This window comes from Bubalus kerabau, chromosome 4 (assembly GCF_029407905.1).
Source record: "Bubalus kerabau isolate K-KA32 ecotype Philippines breed swamp buffalo chromosome 4, PCC_UOA_SB_1v2, whole genome shotgun sequence".
NCBI classification, from domain to species: Eukaryota; Metazoa; Chordata; class Mammalia; order Artiodactyla; family Bovidae; genus Bubalus; species Bubalus kerabau.
The window spans coordinates 43,184,883-43,205,233 of NC_073627.1; the positions used below are offsets into that span (position 1 = coordinate 43,184,883).

General features: G+C 39.7%; 1 protein-coding gene across 1 annotated transcript in view; it reads right to left on the reverse strand.

The window, feature by feature from the left end:
- The window catches only part of EFCAB5 (EF-hand calcium binding domain 5), an 83,245-nt gene that overhangs the window by 47,819 nt on the left and 15,075 nt on the right, over positions 1 to 20,351 (reverse strand). Inside the window, exons 4-7 of the mRNA XM_055579656.1 lie at positions 18,052 to 18,628; positions 10,277 to 10,433; positions 7,444 to 7,492; positions 6,123 to 6,193 (exon numbers count right to left, since the gene is read on the reverse strand). Coding sequence (XP_055435631.1) covers positions 6,123 to 6,193; positions 7,444 to 7,492; positions 10,277 to 10,433; positions 18,052 to 18,628 — 854 coding nt within the window. The remainder of the gene's footprint in view (positions 1 to 6,122; positions 6,194 to 7,443; positions 7,493 to 10,276; positions 10,434 to 18,051; positions 18,629 to 20,351) is intronic.

The window sequence follows — 20,351 nt, forward strand, 5'->3', positions numbered from 1 at the left end:
CATGTTATACATGAACCTTATAAACTAAAGTTACCTCAATAAAAAATAAATTTTAAAAATTTATCTAAATTTAGATAAATTTAAAATTTTTTAAATTTAGATAAATTTTTAAAAATTTAGGTGTCCTAAACACTACTTCTTTGTCTGATGTCATGTCTTAGTGATTTATTGATCAGATAATTAAATATATCCAATAATATTTTATATAAGAAATACTTCCTTGGTTTCTGTTGATGTAATAGCTCTTCACTCTAAATAAAGTACCTTAAGATGTGCTATTTGCATTTTAGGAGAAGGTGGGAAATATCAGAAAAACTATTATTATTAGCCCAAACCACTCATTAAAAATTTTTTATTTATATAAATACACATATACATATGCACACACATATATATAGATATATACATCTACAAAGGTATTACATAGAATGCTAAAAGTTCCTATTAAGTGTGTGCATATATATACATATATATATATATATATGTATATATATGACTTCCCTGGTGGCTCAGAGGGTAAAGAATCCTCCTGCAATGCGGGAGACCTGGGTTCAATCCCTGGTTGGGAAGATCCCCTGAAGAACGACATAGCAACCCACTCCAGTATTCTTGACTGGAGAATCCCTATGGACAGAGGAGCCTGGTGGGCTACAATCCATGGGATTGCAGAGTCGGACACGACTGAGCGACTAAGCACAGCACATATATATATATTTCACCCTTACCCATTTTCTTCTTTAATTGTGTGGACTTACATACGTATATACATATACACACAAACAGACAAATATCATATATGCTTATATACATATACATATTCATATATGATATGTATTTATGTGTATATGTACATATTGTTGAATTAATTTAAATGAATGAAAGGAGGAAATAAAACTGACATCAGACTTCACAACATCCAATACCAGAAAATAATTAAGCAATGTATATATTGTTTTGAGGTGGAAAGAAAAGGTGATGCAAATACAGTATATTCATTCAAAATACAGTTTCAGAGGCAATATGCAGGCATTTTCAACATAAAAGAAGTCAGAAAATATAGCACTCTTGTGACCTTCCTGAAAAAACTTTACAAGAAATTTAGCTAATTAAGAGATGAATAAAAATAAATAACTCAGGAATAGAAAAACCATTGTAAAAAGACAGGAGGTGAACCTCAAATCCATTTAAATATTAGACTAAGATTAATCAACTATAGGAATTGTAATTACAGGAAAAAAAGTAAATAATGTAAATCTGGATAAAATAACTTGGGGGAATTCCCTGAGAGTCCAGCGGCTAGGACTTGGTGCTTTCACTGCTGGGGCCTGGGTTCAACACCAGATCGGGGAACTAAGATCCCACAAGCTGAGGGGCACAGCCAAGAGAAAAAACTAATCTAAACTTGGGGAACATAAAAAGAAAAAAAGATAGGAAGACATGAGGAAATAGTAAACCCTTCACCTTTTATAGTAGTGTGTCAAGTGTTATTTTATGTAATTGAAATATGTGATTTAAAAAATGACTGTAACCTTTTCTGATCTTCATCATATTGCCTTTTCTTAGAATGATTTTAGAATAATTTTTGTGAAGGTATGTCCAATTTCAATAATTCCCTTATTTATACTTTAGTTTCTCTTTCCTCTGTTGGAATCAAGTACAATTAAATACTTTTTATTTAAAGTAATTAAAATTTTATAACAAAATTTATGACATCCACATTATATATCCCTCTATTTACTGAGACATTATATACACCTCTACTTACTGAGACAAAAAATATAAAGCTGTTTTAAATGATGTTCATCTAAGACTAACAATGGTTATTTCTGGGTAAGAAATTAATTATAGGGACTTCCCTGGTGGTCCAGTGGCTAAGACTCTGTGTTCCCAATGCAGGGGGCCCAGGTTTGATCCCTGGTTGAGGAACTAGATCCTGCATGCTACAACTAAGAGTTCACATGCTGCAATCAAGACCCAGTGCAGTCAAATAAATAAATAAATACTTTAAAAAAGAAATTTATGAAAAATTTTAAATCCTCATCTTTGCAGTTTTACAAGTTGTTTGAATACTTATTGTTTAGTCATGATAATTTTTACAAAATGAACTAATTTTTCCTTACAAAAATATTCCATGATGTTATTAAGAATTAACCCTATTAATAGGTTATGGGAGTATATACATTGTTATTCTATTTTTATATTTATCTGTGCTTTTAAAATTCTTCACCCTACTATATTTTTAAAAAGTTTTAAGACTATAATTTCTCAACTGAGTAAATATTTAGTAGCATTCCATACAATTAGATGTAAGATCTTGACCCAATAATTACTAAAGTATTTTTAAATTTCAAAATGGTTGGGCTTACATAATTTTAAAATGGTTTATTTTCCAGTTTTATTACATAACAAATGGGCTTCCCTGGTAGCTCAGCTGGTAAAGAATCTGCCTGCAATGCAAAAGACCCCAGGTTGATTCCTGGGTCAGTAAGATCTGTTGGAGAAGGGATAGGCTACCCACTCCAGTATTCTTGGTCTTCCCTGGTGGCTCAACTGGTAAAGAATCTGCCTGCAATGTGGGAGAACTGGGTTAGACCCCTCAGTTGGGAAGATCCCCTGGAGAAGGGAATGGCTACCCACTCCAGTGTTCTGCCCTGGAGAATTCCATAGACTGTATAGTCCATGGGGTCCCAAAGAATCGAATGTGACTGAAAGACTTTCACTTTCAAGAAAATATAACATCAGACTTCTAGTTTTTGAAACTTACAAAGTTTTCTTGGTGGCCTATTTATGATAAAGTCTGATCAATATTTTTGAAAACTAGATCAGGGTAACTGTAGGGACTGAAGTTCTGTATATGCTTGTAAAATGTCTTATTACATAACAGACATTATATTAAATAATGTCTTATATATAGAACAGTATAACAGCTTCTTCATATCCTTATTTATTTTTTGCCTTTTTAAGTTATCAAATACTTAAAAAGTTTTGTTACTTCACACCATACACAAAAATGAACTCAAAGGATCAGATATTTAAATAGATGTATATATTAATTAAAACTCTAAAATATATGAGCATATCTTTATGATCTTTAATTAGGCAATAGTTTCTTGGATATAACATCAAAAGCAAAAGCAACAAAAGACAAAAATAGACAATTGGACTTCATCAAAACTAAAATTTTCATGTTTTGAAGGACATCATCAAGGAAATGAAAGGAGGGACTTCCCTGGCAAGCCAGAGGTTAGAACTCTCCGTGCTTCTACTGCAGGGGGCATGGGTTTGATCCCTGGTCTGGGAACTAAATTCCTACATGCAACAGTGAGGACAGGAAACTAACTTTTTAAAAAAGAAAAGAAAATGAAAAGATAACCAGTAGAATAGGAGAAAATATTTCTAATATATATTTGACAAGGGATTGTCAAATATATCTGGATTATATAAAATATATAGACAATATTAAAGTTTTAATAACCCGATAATAAAGACAAATAACCCAATTTAAAAATGGACAAAGGATATAAGTAGACATTTCTTCAAAGAAGATATGCAAGTCGCCAATACCTGAAAAGATGCTCAGTGCCATTTTAGCCATCAGAGCCATTTAGCGTTTCAAAAGCACCGTGAGCTACCACTTTACACCCACAGGGTGGCTATAGTTAAAAAACAAAACGATGAAACAAAGCAAACAAACAAACAAAACAGAGAGTAACAAGTGTTGCCAAGGATGTGGAGTGACTACAATGCTCATTCACTACGGGAATGTAAAACAGGGCAGGCAGCCACTGTGGAAAGCAGTCTGGCGGTTCCTTAAAAGGTTAAACATAGAGTTGGTATATGAATCAGCAATTCCGCTCCTAGGTGTATACCTAAGGGAACTGAGACATACACTCACAGGAAAACATATTCACAAATGTTTATAGCAGCATTATTTACAATAATAAAAAAGTGAAAACAGCCCAACTGATGAATGGATAAAGTGCGCTATGTCCATACGAAGGAATATTTTGTTTTGTTTTTAGTCGCTAAATCATGTCCAACTCTTTTGAGACTCTATGGATTGTAGTCCACCAGGCTCCTCTGTCTGTGGGATTTCCCAGGCAAGAAGACTGCATTGGTTTGCCATTTCCCTCTCCAGGGGATTTTCCCAACCTAAGGATCGAATCCACGTCTCCTGCATAGACAGGCAGATTTTTTTACCCCTGAGCCACCAGAGAAGTCCATAGATTCTCATTAGTTATCTATTTATACATAATATCAATAGTGTATATATGTCAATCCCAACCTATTAATTCCACCATCCCCCTTGGTCCAGAACAGAGTCTTTATTGGAGTTTGCTCAGGAAAGATAAGGCACGGCAGGGTTAACAGTTTAGGACTGGCAATCTGAATAATCCCAGTAGACTTTGGGGCACAGGACCTGTCCCCAGTTATCTGGCATCTGGTCCTGGGTTGATTTGAGGCAGGGGAAATACTGGTCTGGTGAGTAAGGTTTAAACAAGTAGGTGGTACGGAGTATGTGTTTTGGATCACAGAGACTATATAAACAATTTTGGTCATTAGTTTGGCCCAGTGACTAATGGACACCAAATACTCAAATACAGAATCTAAGAAATCAGAACATAATAGAGACAGGATTGCCAAGTTCTTATCTACATGATAATCATTTCATTTCAAGGTTTCCAGAAATCCTTCATACAGAATCTTGAAATCGTATTTAGTCCACAGTCATCACTGTCCATGAAGCAAGGGTGAAGGAGTGGAGGAGAAAGTTACCTTGACTCTGGTACTCAAAAAACCAAGGGGAATTAGAGGGAAGTCATGAAAAAATATAAATGCAGGCTGAAGAAATAGTACCCTGGTACTGTTAAACCACTTCTTTTGCTTATTCCACTACAATAAAATCATAATTTATCAAGTGTAATTTTGTGTTGACTTTGAAGCAAACAGCCTGAATACTAATTTCTCCAGCTCCACTAACTGTGAGACCTTGTACAAGTTACTTAACCTTCCTGAGCCTCAGTATCTTCATCTATAAAAGTAGGAATAAGAATTGCTCAAGTTTCTGGGAGTTCCTGATTTAATTTAATTTAATCACTTAATGGCAAATAGATGGGGAAACAATGGAAACAGTGACAGACTTTTATTCTCTTGGGCTCCAAAATCTCTGCAGGTGGTGACTGCAGCCATGAAATTAAAAGACACTTGCTCCTTGGAGGGAAAGCTATGATAAACCTAAACAGCAACCTAAAAAGCAGAGACATTACTTTGCCAACAAAGGTCTGTCTAGTCAAAGCTATGGTTTTTCTAGTAGTCATGTATGGATTTGAGAGTTGGACCATAAAGAAAGCTGAGGGCCAAAGAATTGACGCGTTTGAACTGTGGTGTTGGAGAAGACTCATGAGAGTCCTTTGGACTGCAAGGAGATCAAATCACTGAATCCAAAAGGAAATCAGTCCTGAATATTCATTGGAAGGACTGATGTTGGGGCTGAAACTCCAATATTTTGGCCACCTGATGCAAAGAACTGACTCATTGGAAAAGATACTGATGCTGGGAAAGATTGAGGGCAGGAGGAGAAGGGGAAAACAGAGGATGAGGTGGTTGCATGGCATCACCAACTCAATGAACATGAGTTTAAGCAAGTTCTGGGAGTTGGTGATGGACAGAGAAGCCTGGCGGGCTGCAGTCCATGGGGTTGCAAAGAGTCGGACATGACTGAGCAACTGAACTGAAGCGAAATATTTTAAAGTGTACATCTGAGAATTGATAAAATAAGCTATTGCTTGCCTGCCTGCGAAGTTGCTTTAGTTGTGTCTGACTCTATGGACTGCAGCCTGCCAGGCTCCTCTCTCCATGGGACTCTCCAGACAAGAATACTGGAGTGGATTGCCATGCTCTCCTCCAGGGGACCTTCCTGACTCAGGGATTGAACCCGCATCTCCTATATCTCCTGCATTGGCAGGTGGTTCTTTACTACTAGTACCACCTGGGAAGCCCAAAATTAGCTATTATGCTTTCATTTATTTAATTCTAAGTTACTGTATGTGTGACATCCACCAAAAGATGATTGAGACCTGCAAAATAATTTGATTCAAATAATGAATAATGTAACTTCTTACTTGTATAAATTCTGTTTTGTTCAATCTTGGTTTCATTGAGTCAGCAATATCTACTGGTAGACAGCATGTTTCTAATTATTGAACAAAAGTTATTTGTGAGTTAGTTTTGTTGTAACACATTCACATTTTATATTCATATTATAGTACTCCAAAAGAACATAAAATTCTTAATGCCAATCAATATTTATAATAGAATAAATGATATATAGTTGGGTGACACTCCAATTACTACAAGATTATAATTTTTCCTGGCTTCTATTTAGCCAAGGAACTCAAGCATTTAAGAGCATGCCTACATTTTTAATGATCGTGTCAAGATAAAGCAGAAATAAACAGGCATATCAAAAAAGACTACAAAAATATCTGTGTTGGTTTATGCTAGAAGGTCCTAAAACATAAATGCTTTTTAAAGACTTTATTTTGTCTTTAATGTTTTTTTAAATAAATAAATAATATATGAATATGTTCTTTTGGTAAGAGATTCAAATAATACATTTTAGGATAACAGGATTAGAATTTAACAATAGAAAGATCCTACCAAACCCACTCCCATAATACACATCCTAAGATATCAGGATTAGTCAGAAGGTTTTCAGGAAGGAGAAAATGTCCTCAAGTACGATACATTGTTGTTATATAATCCCTAGTACAGAGTTTAAACTGAGTTTGTTGTATAATCATCAGTTCCTGGTTTAAAGGAAAAAAAAAAGTTTTATGTGACTAAGACTAAGGAATGTAGAGAGAAAAAAAGATGTTTGTCCTTTCCTTCTCCTTGAGAATTCCAGACCCCTTTCACCTCCTCAGGGACCCCGGACTTCTCATCAACCTGCCTAGGAACTGACTCTCTCAATAGTAAGTAAGTAAGTAAAGTCGCTCAGTCATGTCTGACTCTTTGCGACCCCATGGACTGTAGCCTACCAGGCTCCTCTGTCCATGGGATTTTGCAGGCAAGAATACTGGAGTGGGTTGCCATTTCCTTCTCCAGGGGATCTTCCCGACCCAGGGATCGAACCCCGGTCTCCAGCATTGCAGATAGACACTTTACCGTCTAAGCCACCAGGGAAGCCCCTCAATAGTAAGGGTTATTACAAAATAATTTTAATAAAATGGGCCGCTCGACTAAAAGAATTAAAATTCACGGACTGCATCTCTGCTGTTCTATATTCTCCATCTGAGAAGAGCAAAGGAGCTTGAGAACATCTGTAAGAGCTTTGATAACGTCTACCTCAATACTGGCTCTTCATCTTAATGCAGCATTCTCCCCCTCCAAAAAGTGCGCGCGAGAGAGAAATATAAACGCTGTAGTAAGAGGCAGGCTTACCAAGCTGCAAATCTGGATTTTGAAAAAATTCATAAAGAACGTTCTGAATCTGCAAATCAAAGAGACCTTATATTACTTTTCAATTACCATATATTTAGTATTTCAGAATAAAAGCCATCTGTAGTCTTTCAGTTTAAGTCCTGAGTAATTCTTCTGACCCAGGTACAGAAATAGTAAGAGTTAATATTTAGTTTATAGCATATTTCAAAGTATATAAAATACTTTTGCATGCATTTCTTCAGTGATTTTCAACCCTTTTGTGTGAGAACTAGGATGCTGATAGGATTCCATTTGCCAGCTCCAAGGAAATTTCTAACAATCCTTGGACACTGGGCATGATGAAGCTAAGGCACCTTTGGCAACAAGCTTGGCAATCCAAAGAATTCTCTGTAATTCCTCATTTGTCAATGACAAAATAAAATTTCAGAGCTCCTCTTGATCTATTTTATTTTAAAATAATACTGCTGTTCAGATCAGTTTTAGGTTCACAGCAAAATTAACCAGAAGATACAGAGTTTCCGTATACTCCCTGCCCCCACCCCACCACATACATGGCTTAACTCCACTATCAACATCCCCCATCACAACGGTACATTTGTTACAACCAATGAACCTACACTGGAACCTCAAAACCTAAAGTCCATAGTTTATGTATAACTATGAGTTTTGAAAATTATATGATGACATGTATCCATCATTATGTAATACAGAATTGTTTCACCACCTTAAAACTCTTCTATGCTCTGTCTATTCATCTCTGTCCACACCCCACCATTCCTGTCTTCATAATTTTACTTTTTCTGGAATGTTATAGAATTAGACTCATACGGTATATAGCCTTTTCCGATTGGTTTCTTTCACTTAGTAATATGCATGTAAGGTTCTCCCACATCATTTCATGGCTTGATAGCTCATTTCTTTTTAGCACAGAATAATATTCCACTATCTGGATGTACCACATTTATTTATTATTCACCCACTGAGGGATGGCTTCCCAGGTGGCGTTAGTGGTAAGGAATCCACCTGCAATGCAGGAAACGTAAGAGATGCAGATTCAATCCCTGGGTCAGGAAGATCTCCTGGAGGAGGGCATGGCAACTTGCTCCAGTATCCTTGCCTGGAGAATCCCATGGACAGAGGAGTCTGGCAGGCTACAGTCCATGCGGTCAGAAAGAGTTGTACACGACTGAAGCGACTTACACACTGCAGGACACCTTGGTTGCTTCCAAGTTTTGCTAATTGTTAATTATGCAGTAAATATCCATGTGTCAGCTTTTGTGTAGACATGAATTTCCAACTCCTTTGGGTAAATACAAAGGATCCTCTACCAGGGCTCAATCATATGGTAAGAGTATGTTTAGTTTCATAAGAGACTGCCAAGCCGTGTTCCAAAGTGGCCATAACCATTTTGTATTTCTGCCAATAATGAATGAGAGTTTCTGTTGCTGCACATCTTTGCCAGCATTTGGTGTTGTCAGTGTTCTGGATTCTGATAGGTGTGTAGTGGTATCTCATGGCTGTTTTCAATTGCATTTCCTCAATGACATGTGTGGAACATCTTTTCATATGCTTTTTTGCCATCTGTATATCTTTGGTGAAGTGTCTGTTCAGGGCTTTTGCCCCTTTTAAAATCTGTTATTTGTTTTCTTATTGTTTCAAGAGCTCTTTGTATATTTTGGATAATTGTCCTTTATCAGCCATGTCTTTTGTAAATATTTTCTTCCAGTCTGAGGCTTGTCCTCCTTGGTGTATTTTTAGCAATTCACTTTGAACTGGAAATATACTTGGTATTATATATGCTGCTGCTACTGCTGCTAAGTTGCTTCAGTCATGTCAGACTCTGTGCGATCCCAGAGATGGCAGCCCACCAGGCTCCCCCGTCCCTGGGATTCTCCAGGCAAGAACACTGGAGTGGGTTGCCATTTCCTTCCTCAGTGCATGAAAGTGAAAAGTGAAAGTGAAGTCGCTCAGTTGTGTCTGACTCTTCATGACCCCATGGACTGCAGCCTACCAGGCTCCTCCGTCCATGGGATTTTCCAGGTAAGAGTACCGGAGTGGGATGGGTATTGTATATAACCAACAATTATTCTCACATCTACATATACCTGTGTATATATGTGTGCTCAGTCATGTCTGACTCTGTGAACCCATGGACTGTAGCCACCAGGCTCCTCTGTCCATAGAATTTCCCAGGCAGAATACTGGAGTGGGTAGCCATCCTCCAGGGGATCTTCCCAACCCAAGGATCACATCCAAGTCTCCTACGTCTCCTGCATTGGCAGGCAGATTCTTTACCACTGGTGCCACCTGGGAAGCACCTACATATACCTAAGAGAACATATTTATCTCTTAGAGCACAGTTATTTCCTGAAGCTAATGACATGGTCTTTTAGGGAAGTCCCTGGTGGTCCAGCAGTTAGGACTCCGCACTTTCACTGCTGAGGGCCCAGGTTCAATCCCTCATCAGGGAATTAAAATCCCACAAGCTGCATGGTGCCACCCATACCCCCACTCCACACCACATGGTCGTTTAGTCCACAAAAGTAATTAGTCACACACATACAAAAAACAAACAGAAGCTATGTCTGTCTATAATGAAGAGTTTGTGAAATTCAGCCAGAGTTAATATTTTGGAAATCTACCTAGAATTTTCTTTTTAATGTTCAAGAGAAAATTGAAGAAATTTACTTTCGTGGGCTAGATTTACCTCAGCAAGACCGAAAATTTAGAGGGAAGCTTCTAGCACTCTAGAAACACTCTAGATTGCTCAGTATTTAGCAATCACTCTTACCACCCATTCCACCTTACCCTTCACAGGTATCCTCCTCCTTACCACTACCATCGGAATCATTCCTTTGGGGTCTAGAATCCACTCATTGAACTGCTCCTGCAGAGCCTGTTTCCGTGCGTTGGCCACCTTGGCTTTGATGTCCTTTATGTATTCTTTTTGTTCTCGTTTCTGTTTAATATTCTCCTTTATCTTGGATACTCTGAAGGATGTAGAAATAGAAGACATGTTGTGTTAAGATTATTGGATTTGATTCAGATTGTTCAAATGGCAGAATTCAGAGTTCAGAGCCTCATTTAAATTTTCGACCTCTCTTTTTCCATGAGATCTTCATTTAAGCCTGCAGTGATTCCCTCCTTCCCCTAGCACATATTCAATTTGGCATTTCTCATAAGCTGCCTGCTACTATTCCTTGACTTTTTATAGAGGTCGACCTTATTTTACTCAACGAAATACTATACTTAAGAAGTACTAAGAATAGCTCTAGAAGCTGCCATGTATAAAAGCAAGATTGAACACACTAAGGCCTTAGGGTGGTGGGCCTCTTTTTTCCCTGGACATAGAAATCATCTTGGAAAGACCTTGATTCCAAGTCTAGGTAGGGAGACTGGAAACTGCATTTATAACAAGCATCTCAGGTAGTTCTGATTCCTTGGATCCAACTTTTGATTTCTGTCCAGGAATATGTATCGCCAATTTCTTTTATCTGGCCAGAGTCAAATACTTTTGACAGCCCTTAAGCAGAATACTGCTGCTACTGCTGCTACTAAGTTGCTTCAATCGTGTCCGACTCTGTGCGACCCCAGGGACGGCAGCCCACCAGGCTCCCCCGTCCCTGGGATTCTCCAGGCAAGAACACTGGAGTGGGTTGCCATTTCCTTCTCCAATGTATGAAAGTGAAAAGTGAAAGTGAAGTTGCTCAGTCGTGTCCGACTCTTAGCAACCCCATGAACTGCAGCCCACCAGGCTCCCCCGTCCATGGGATTTTCCAGGCAAGAGTACTGGAGTGGGGTGCCATTGCCTTCTCCACTTAAGCAGAATTGTTACGTTCTACTCAGACAGAGTTGTATCACTCACGTTGAAAATGGGGGAAGAACTGTGGTTTTAGTCATCCCTATATTTATCATCCATATTAGGACTTCAAAACCACTGTTTTGACTGAAACACCAAAATAGTTCAGAATAATAAAAGTAGCTTCTGATTTCAAACATAATTGTCAAATAATGTTTGAGTCAGGTCTTCTCATGGCTCAACTGGTAAAGAATCTGCCTGCAATGAGGGAGACCTGAGTTCGATCCCTGGGTTGGGAAGATCCCCTGGAGAAGGGAAAGGCTATCCACTTCAGTATTCTGGTCTGGAGAATTCCAAGGACTGTACAGTCCATGGGGTTGCAAAGAGTCAGACACAACTTTCACTTTCTTTCATTTTTCAAAGAAAAGACTAAGGCAATCTAACAGATTTTGAAATGCAAAAGACTTCTCAGTAGGAACTGGTAAATTGGGGAACTCTAATAATCCAAGAGGGATTAATACAGAGACTTTGCTGTAGCTCAGATGGTAAAGAGTCTGCCTGCAATTCAGGAGATCCAGTTTCAATCCCTGGGTCGGGAAGATCATCTGGAGAAGGGAATGGCAACCCACTCCAGGATTCTTGCCTGGAGAATCCCATGGACAGAGGGGCCTGGCAGGCTACAGTCCATGGGGTCCCAAAGAGTCAGACATGACTGAGCAATCAACACTACTAATAATCCAAGAGGGGCTTCCCAGGTGGCTCAGTGGTAAAGAGTCTGCCTGCCAATGCAGGAGATGCAGGTTCAATCCTTGGGTTGGGGAGATCCCCTGGAGAAGGAAATGGCAACCTACTCCAGTATTCTTGCCTGAGAAATTCAATGGACAGAGGAGCGTGATGGAGCTACTGTCTGTGGGGTCACAAGAATTTGACACAATTTAGTGACTAAACAACAACAAACAATAATCCAAGAGAAACAATATAAATCTAAATCATTACTTTATGCCCATATAAGGACTTCAAACTTCTGTAAGAAAATATTTCAAAAATAAAATTTCAAGTTTGAAAATAAAAACAGGCAGGGTTGTTTTTTTTTTAACATCTATTGAATTTGTTACAATATTGCTTCTGTTTTGTTTTGGTTTTTTGGCCTCTAGCATGCAGGATATTGGACTTTATTTAGCTCCCCAACCAGAGAACTGGATAGCCAGGGAATACCCCCAGGCAAGTTGTTTAATAGTGTAGAAAGGCTGGTTTCTGAACTGCTGGAAGAATAATTAGCATTTTAAAGGAAGTGCTAAATTCCTCTGATGCGACTACTAACCAGCCAAGCCTCACCTCTTGTCTCGGAACCCTCAGTCTCTTCTCAGCTGGCTCTCCTTCCTTCCTCTATCTTTCTTCCTCTGCTGCTTTATCTGTCTACCTCTCCCTTTCCCACTCTCTCCCTCTTTATACAGCATGCGTGCGTGTTCAGTAGCTCAGTGCTGTCCGACTCTTTGAGACCCCGTGGAGCCTGCCAGGCTCCTCTGTCCATGGGATTTTCCAGGCAAGAATACTGTAGTGGGTTGCCATTTTCTGCTCCAGGGTGTCTTCCCAACCCAAGGATTGAACCTGGGATTGTTGTTGTTCAGTTGCTCAGCTGTATCAGACTCTCTTGCTGCCGCATGGACTGCAGCATGCCAGGATTCCCTGTCCGTCACCATCTTCTGGAGTTTGCTCAAACTCATCATCAAGTCAGTGATGCCATCCAACCACCCCATCCTCTGTCGTCCCCTTCTCCTCCTGCCTTCAATCTTTCCCAGCATCAGGGTCTTCTGCAAAGAGTTGGCTCTTCTCATCAGGTGGCCAAAGTACTGGAACTTCAGCTTCAGCATCAGTCCTTCCAGTGAATATACAGGATTGATTTCCTTTAAGATTATTGACGGGTTTGATCTCCTTGCAGTCCAAGGGATGCTTAAGAGTCTTCTCTAACACCGCAGTTCAAAAGTATCAATTCTTTGGCGCTCAGCTTTCTTTATGGTCCAGCCCTCACATCCATACATGACTCCTGGAAAACCCATAACTTTGACTGTATGGAACTTTGTCGGCAAAGTAATGTCTCTGCTTTTTAATATGCCGTCAAGGTTTGTCATAGCTTTTCTTCCAAGGGGCAAGTGTCTTTTAATTTCATGGCTGCAGTCACCATCTGCGGAGATTTTGGAGCCCAAGAAAATCAAGTCTGTCACTGTTTCCATTGTTTCCTCATCTATTTGCCAGGAAGTGATGGGACCAGATGCCGTGTTCTTAGTTTTTTGAATATTGAGTTTTAAGACAGTTTTATCACTCTCACTTTCATCAAGAGGCTTTTGAGTTCCTCTTCACTTTCTGCCATAAGGGTGGTGTCATCTGCATATCTGAGGTTGTTGATATTTCTCCCAGCAGTCTTGATTCCGGTTTGAATCAAGGGTCTCCTGAGTCTCTGGCATTGGCAGGTGGATTCTTTACCACTGTGCCACCTGGGGAGCCTCTATACAGCTCTCTCCTCAATTCCTGTCTTTCCTTCCTGATTCTCTATTCTGTGTATTTCTTAGAGCTTTTTCTCATTATTCATTCATTCACACTCACTGAGTTTCTTATTCACTCATTACACAAACATATACTGAGCACCTACTATGGATTCTGCCATTGTAAAGCTTAGGGTCCAATGCAGAACAAGAAAGTAAGTGATGTTGTGTAATAAGTATTGGGTGTCTCCAGATTCTCATGTGTATCAATCAAAATGGATTAACAAAATTGGGTTTCTATCACAGTTCCATCTGCCTGAAAAGCCTTCCTCCCTCTCTTCGTTTGGCTAGATCCTCCACATCCTTTAGGTCTCAGTTCAGACATCATTTCCTCCCTCTTATAAATGTCCACATTTAGAAACAGAACCTGGTTTTGTGCTTCAGGGCCATTGCACAGGAGGCTCTAAATACAATCCAGATGGATTTTTAATTTATGATGTAACTCATTCAGGGACTGAGTAAAATTTCTCTTTTGTGGTCTGCATTATCTCAAGAGGATATCTAATCAACAGAATTTCATAGCCTCCAAAACTCTTAACTTAGGGTATTGTAATGTAGGATAGACATAACCTACAAGCAGATTCTAAGTGCAAATTCACAATCCACTTTTAAGGAGATTGGAAAAGAAAAAAAAACAAAAACAAAACTACAATGTGGTAAAATGCAAAAATTGTCACAAATTCTTTCCATTCCTGTAAGCAGGTCTGTTTGTATGCAATGTAGTCTTGCAGCTCCTCCCATTAAGAATTAAAGTCTATTTCTGCATCTCGTGTGTCTGGCTGTGGCCATGTAACTTCCTTGGGCCAATGGGCCATTAGCAAACACAGGAAGCAGAAAGCTGAAAAGTGGTATAAATTATATAACAATAAAACTTATATAACAAAAATTATATCACAATAAAACAGTGGAAAAAAAGGAATCAATGTGCTTAAGCATTGGAGTTTGCTCTGTTTCATTAAACTTAAGAGTCTTTGCACCACCACCTTGGAATAAGCCTAGACTAACCTGCCCCACCGGAGAAGGCAATGGCACCCCACTCCAGTACTCCTGCCTGGAAAATCCCATGGACGGAGGAGCCTGGTAGGCTGCAGTCCATGGGGTCGCTAAGAGTCGGACACGACTGAGCGACTTCACTTTCACTTTTCACTTTCATGCCTTGGAGAAGGAAATGGCAACCCACTCTAGTACTCTTGCCTGGAAAATCCCATGGACGGAGGGGCCCTGTGGGCTGCAGTCCATGGGGTCACTAGGAGTCGGACATGACTGAGCGACTTCACTTTCACTTTTCACTTTCACGCATTGGGGAAGGAAATGGCAACCCACTCCAGTGTTCTTACCTGGAGAATCCCAGGGACGGGGGAGCCTGATGGGCTGCCGTCTGTGGGGTTGCACAGAGTCGGACAGGACTGCAGCGACTTAGCAGCAGCAGCCGCCGCAACCTGCCCCACTGCTTTACCAACAGTCAGCCAACTAATAGCCAGATGACTATCAACTGCCATTTTACTGTAATGTATGAGTGATACCATGTGGAGGAGAGATGAGCCATGAGCCCAGTCCAAAGTTACCAACCCATAAAATCATGAGCAAATTAATGATTGTTTATTTAAGCCACTCAGTTTTGAGGTATTTTGTTATGCAACCAAAGCTAGTTAATAAAACAGTCTCCACAGTACTTCCCTGGTGGTCCAGTGGTTAAGAATCTGCTTTCCAATGCAGGTGATGTGGGTTTGATCCCTGGTCAGGGAATTAAAATCCCGCATGCCATGGGGCAATGAGGCCCGTATGCCACAACTAGAGAAGCTCTGACACACTGCAACAAAGCCAAGACAGTTGAAAAAACTGTCTCCCCATCTTAAATGTTTTGAGATTTTTAAGAGTACAATATAAATCTAACTACTTAAAGAATAGACGTAAAAATGCTTTCTTGCCCTAATTGTCACAATCCAAATTCTATCCATCCATTCAAGCTGTGTTAGGAAAATCTTCCACTTAGAGAATTTGCCTAGATTATATAAAAACTGAATGTTGTATTTCATAAAAACTGGTTCTAGCCAGCTTAAGTGGATAATAGACCGTGAACTTTGAGCAATCCCAGTACACAAGACCATTGCTAGACCTAACTGAAGCCTCTTTTTCAGCTGCTAAACAATAGTACTTGTTTTCATCAATCGTGTACAAACCTATGGACTCGTTCTATCCTATATACAGTGTGATTGTCTTTAACTGTTACAAGTATAACCATTATAAAGCTCCCTTCCTAACACTTAAAACTCTAGAATCTTCCCTCTCTGCAACTAGTGAGTGATTTCTTCACTGGTATAGATTCCTTTACCTGGCAAGTTAATAAGCTCAGTTTGTGTTTGTTTTTAAGCTCTGATGGTCTTAGTTTCACAAAGCTAAGCTGGACTTCTTGAAGCATGTTCATATTATTCCTGTGATGAGTATTCCTATACAAATACATATATATCTACTTAATTATTATACTTAATTCTTATTTTCTTCTGTTTATTCAACATATGTCTTATTATGAAATGAGGTTCCTGACACAAGGTGCAATGATAGGTTCTCCTAAGGATATTAGTTGCTGAGTAGTTTAAAATGAATCAGTAGAATATCTGGCAAATACTAGGAATTTCTGGACATCTTGAATCAGTTTAGTCGCTCAGTCGTGTCCAACTCTTTGCATGGACTGCAGCACACCACGCCTCCCTGTCCATCACCAACTCCCTAAGTTTACTCAAACTCATGTCCATTGAGTTGGTGATGCCATCCAACCGTCTCATCCTCTGTTGTCCCCTTCTCCTCCTGCCTTTAATCTTTCCCAGCATCAGGGTCTTTTCCAGTGAGTCAGTTCTTCGCATCAGGTAGCCAAAGTATTGGAGTTTCAGCTTCAGCATCAGTCCTCCCAATGAACATTCAGGACTGATTTCCTTTAGGATGGACTGGTTGGATCTCCTTGCAGTCCAAGGGACTCTAAGAGTCTTCTTCAACACTGAAGAGACTTAGCACACATGCATGAGTACACCAAGAAACTTGGAAGGATGTACTGAAAATTAAGAACAATAGTTATTTATAGCTGAGGGGGAGCACTGGGTGGATGGAGGATAAGAATGGGAGAGAGGGACTTCCCTGGTGGTCCAGTGGTTAAGAATCTGCCTTCCAATGCAGGGGATGCGAGTTTGATCCCTGGTCTGGGAAACTGAGATCCCAAATGTTGGGGAGCTACTGAGCCAGTGGGCATCTAGAGAGAGTCCATGCATCACAATGAAAGAGCTCATATGATGCAACCAAGACCCAATGCAGCAAATAAATGAGTAATTTTTAAAAAGAATGGGAAAGAAAGTTTCTGGTGTTTAACACTTTATGTGCGCTCAGTTGCTCAGTCATGTCTGACTCTTTAGAACCCCATGGACTGTAGCCCACCAGGCTCCTCTGTTCATGGAATTTTTCAGGTAAGAATACTGGAGTGGGTTGCCATTTCCTTCTTCAGGGGAATCTTCCTGACCTAGGGATGGAACCCTGGTCTCCTGCGTCTCCTGCATTGGTAGGCAGATTCTTTACCACTGCGCCACCTGGGAAGTTTCTTAGTGTACTCATGCATGTGTGCTAAGTCGCTTCAGTTGTGTTCGACTCTTTGCGACCCTATGAACTGTAGCCCTCCAGGCTCCTCTGTCCGTGGGATTTTCCAGGCAAGAATACTGGAGTGGGTTCCCATTTCCTCCTCCAGGGGGTCTTCCCAACCCAGGGATTGAACCCGCATCTCTCATGTCTCTGCATTGGCAGGCAGGTTCTTTACCCCTTGTGCCACCTGGGAAGCCCTAGTGTAACACATAAGCGAATGCAAATATGCATTCTTAATTTCCTTCCTTTTATCCAAAGCATGTGAATGAGTTAAAAATATTTTCCACTTTATACATTTCAGCTTTTGAACCAGATAAACGTATTACCTATCTGGAAAGTTAAATTCCAGAAAGTGCTTCCTCTCATATAGCTTACTTTCCAGTACAAGGAGACAGATAAAAAACAGATAAATATACACTTGGGATCCTAGTGAGATAACTAAATTCATGAATACATGGAGCTTAACAAACCTCACTAGTCTTCATTGTGTCTCATAAATAGTGAAACACACAGCAGTAGCTCGTAAGTCCTTTCTGAAGGACTATAACATTACTTAAAATCCTGTTTGTATTATTATACATTTTTTTCTACTTACTTTTTAACATAAGGAGAGCTAGATCATCAACTGAAAACACCAACAAATTGTACCTGTTGTAAGTAGTGTTTGGAACATGTATCTTCAGGTCTTCTGAGATCTCTCTCATCACCTTCTGATAACCAGACAGTCCTGAATCTTTGATATAATTAGGGTTGTTTCTCATTAAGTATTCTCCCAAATGGTTAATTGGATCAAACTTGGTGGGAATATCAACATCTGCCAAAAGCTTCTTCTTTTCCACTTGCATTAACATTCTTTCCATTCCAGGAACTAAGGTGGGTAGAAGTTTGTCGAGCAAATACGCACGAGTGTTCAGTGTCGTGTTTTCAGTATTAAACCACTCTTTGGCCAAATTATCCCTGGGGAGTTTCTCTTCCGCCTTTTTTTCTAGTTCCTTCTTCAGATTTTCCTTATCTATGATTTTCTGATGCATTGCCTGGGCTCTTGCCTGCACCCTTTCTAAAAGATTTTTCTTCCACGGTTGTTCCCGGTTTGAATCCTGTGCAGTTTGATCTAAATTGAAAATCACTTTTGCAGGTTTTCTAAAGACAATATTCTTTGAGCCTCTAGTTTTAGACTCCTTTATTGAACAAGTTGAGATTTTTGGCTGGTTCTCCAGGTTTAAATCTGAGGGAACAAACGTGAAATGTAAGAAATATTAGAAGTAAATTTTAATCTATGTTACTCTAGAATATTGTTAGAAAAAATTTACATGGCATATTCAAACACAAGTAACAGTAACAGAAAATCAGACAGCAGTGACTTTAACCATCAGGACATTTATTGTTTTCTTAATCAACCGTCATTCAACAGCTCAGTGCTTTCATTAAATACCTATCCTGTTTTTATTGCTCTTTATTTTTTGTGCTTGTACCTCAAGATCACAAGATAGCTATTGCACCTCCAGGCATCTCTTCTTTTTTTGTCTTTATTGAATTTGTTACAGTATTGCTTCTGTTTCATGTTTTGGCTTTTTGGCCACAAGGGATGTGGGATTTTAGCTCCCTGACTAGGGGTTGAGCCTGCACTCCCTGCATTGGGAGGCAAAATCTTAACCACTGGACCGCCAGGGAGGGCCCCAGTGCATCACTTTGTTATAGTAAAAAAGGACTGAGACCAAAGGGGCTTTCTCCTCTGGAGGTTCTGTTTTGTTACCCAAGAAGGGAAGATCTCAAACTCTTCACTCCAAGACTTTCCTTTACATTTCATTGGCCCTAATTAGGTTACATGCCCACCCTAAGCCAACAGCTGGTAAAGGGAAAAGGGGTTAATTGGGAATAGTTTTGATCAACTGTAATTTATTCCTTTGTTTCAGGATTCAGATATAATTCTCTGATATCAAGTGATTTCTATCTGCTACAAAATTAAGGTTCAGTTGGCAGACAGAAAGGCGGGAAAATGTCTGCTGAGTAAGTGATGAAGAGAGTCTGCCACACTTGTATATGTAAATATATTTCTTCCCACTCTCATGCTTACAACTTCTTTCAAGTTGGACATTTTACACCAAGATAGTTCACTAAGAAGAGGCACCTACATTCCCTTCCTACCAAAATCTCTAGAAATGATAGAAATGATAGGGTGTGTGTGTGGTGGGGAGGTTTAAATATTCATTTGTTTGGCTTCGTGGGGTCTTAGTTGCAGCATGGGGGATCTTTCCTTGCAGCACATGGACTCTCTAGTTGTGGCCCGTCAGCTTAGTTGCCCCTCGGGGGCGTGTGGGATCTTAGTTTCCCAACCAGGGGTCAAACCCCCATCCCCTGAACTGCAAGGTGAATTCTTAACCACTGGACCACCAGAAAAGTCCCTGTGTGTGTGTGTTTTAATATGAACATAAGAATGCTAAGAATAATAAAGAGGGCCTTCAGTAGTCAGAAATTTTGAAGGTCTCTGAAAAATGTAAGGTAAATGGGATTCAGTTCAGTCCAGTTGCTCAGTCATGTTCAACTCTTTGTGACCCCATGGACTGCAGCACAGCAGGCTCCCCTGCCCATCACCAGCTACCGGAGTTTGCTCAAACTTATGTCCGTTGAGTCGGTGATGCCATCCAACCATCTCACCCTCTGTCGTCCCCTTCTCCTCCTGCCTTCAATCTTTCCCAGCATCAGGTTTTCCAAGGAGTCAGTTGTTCACATCAGGTGGCCAAAGTATTAGAGTTTCAGCATCAGTCCTTTCAATTAATATTCAGGGTTGATTTCCTTTAGGATTGATTGGTTTGATCTCCTTGCAGTCCAAGGGACTCTCAAGAGTCTTCTCCAACACCACAGTTCAAAAGCATCAATCCTTTAGCACTCAGCTTTCTTTATGGTCCAACTCTCACATACATACATGACTACTGGAAAAGCCATTGCTT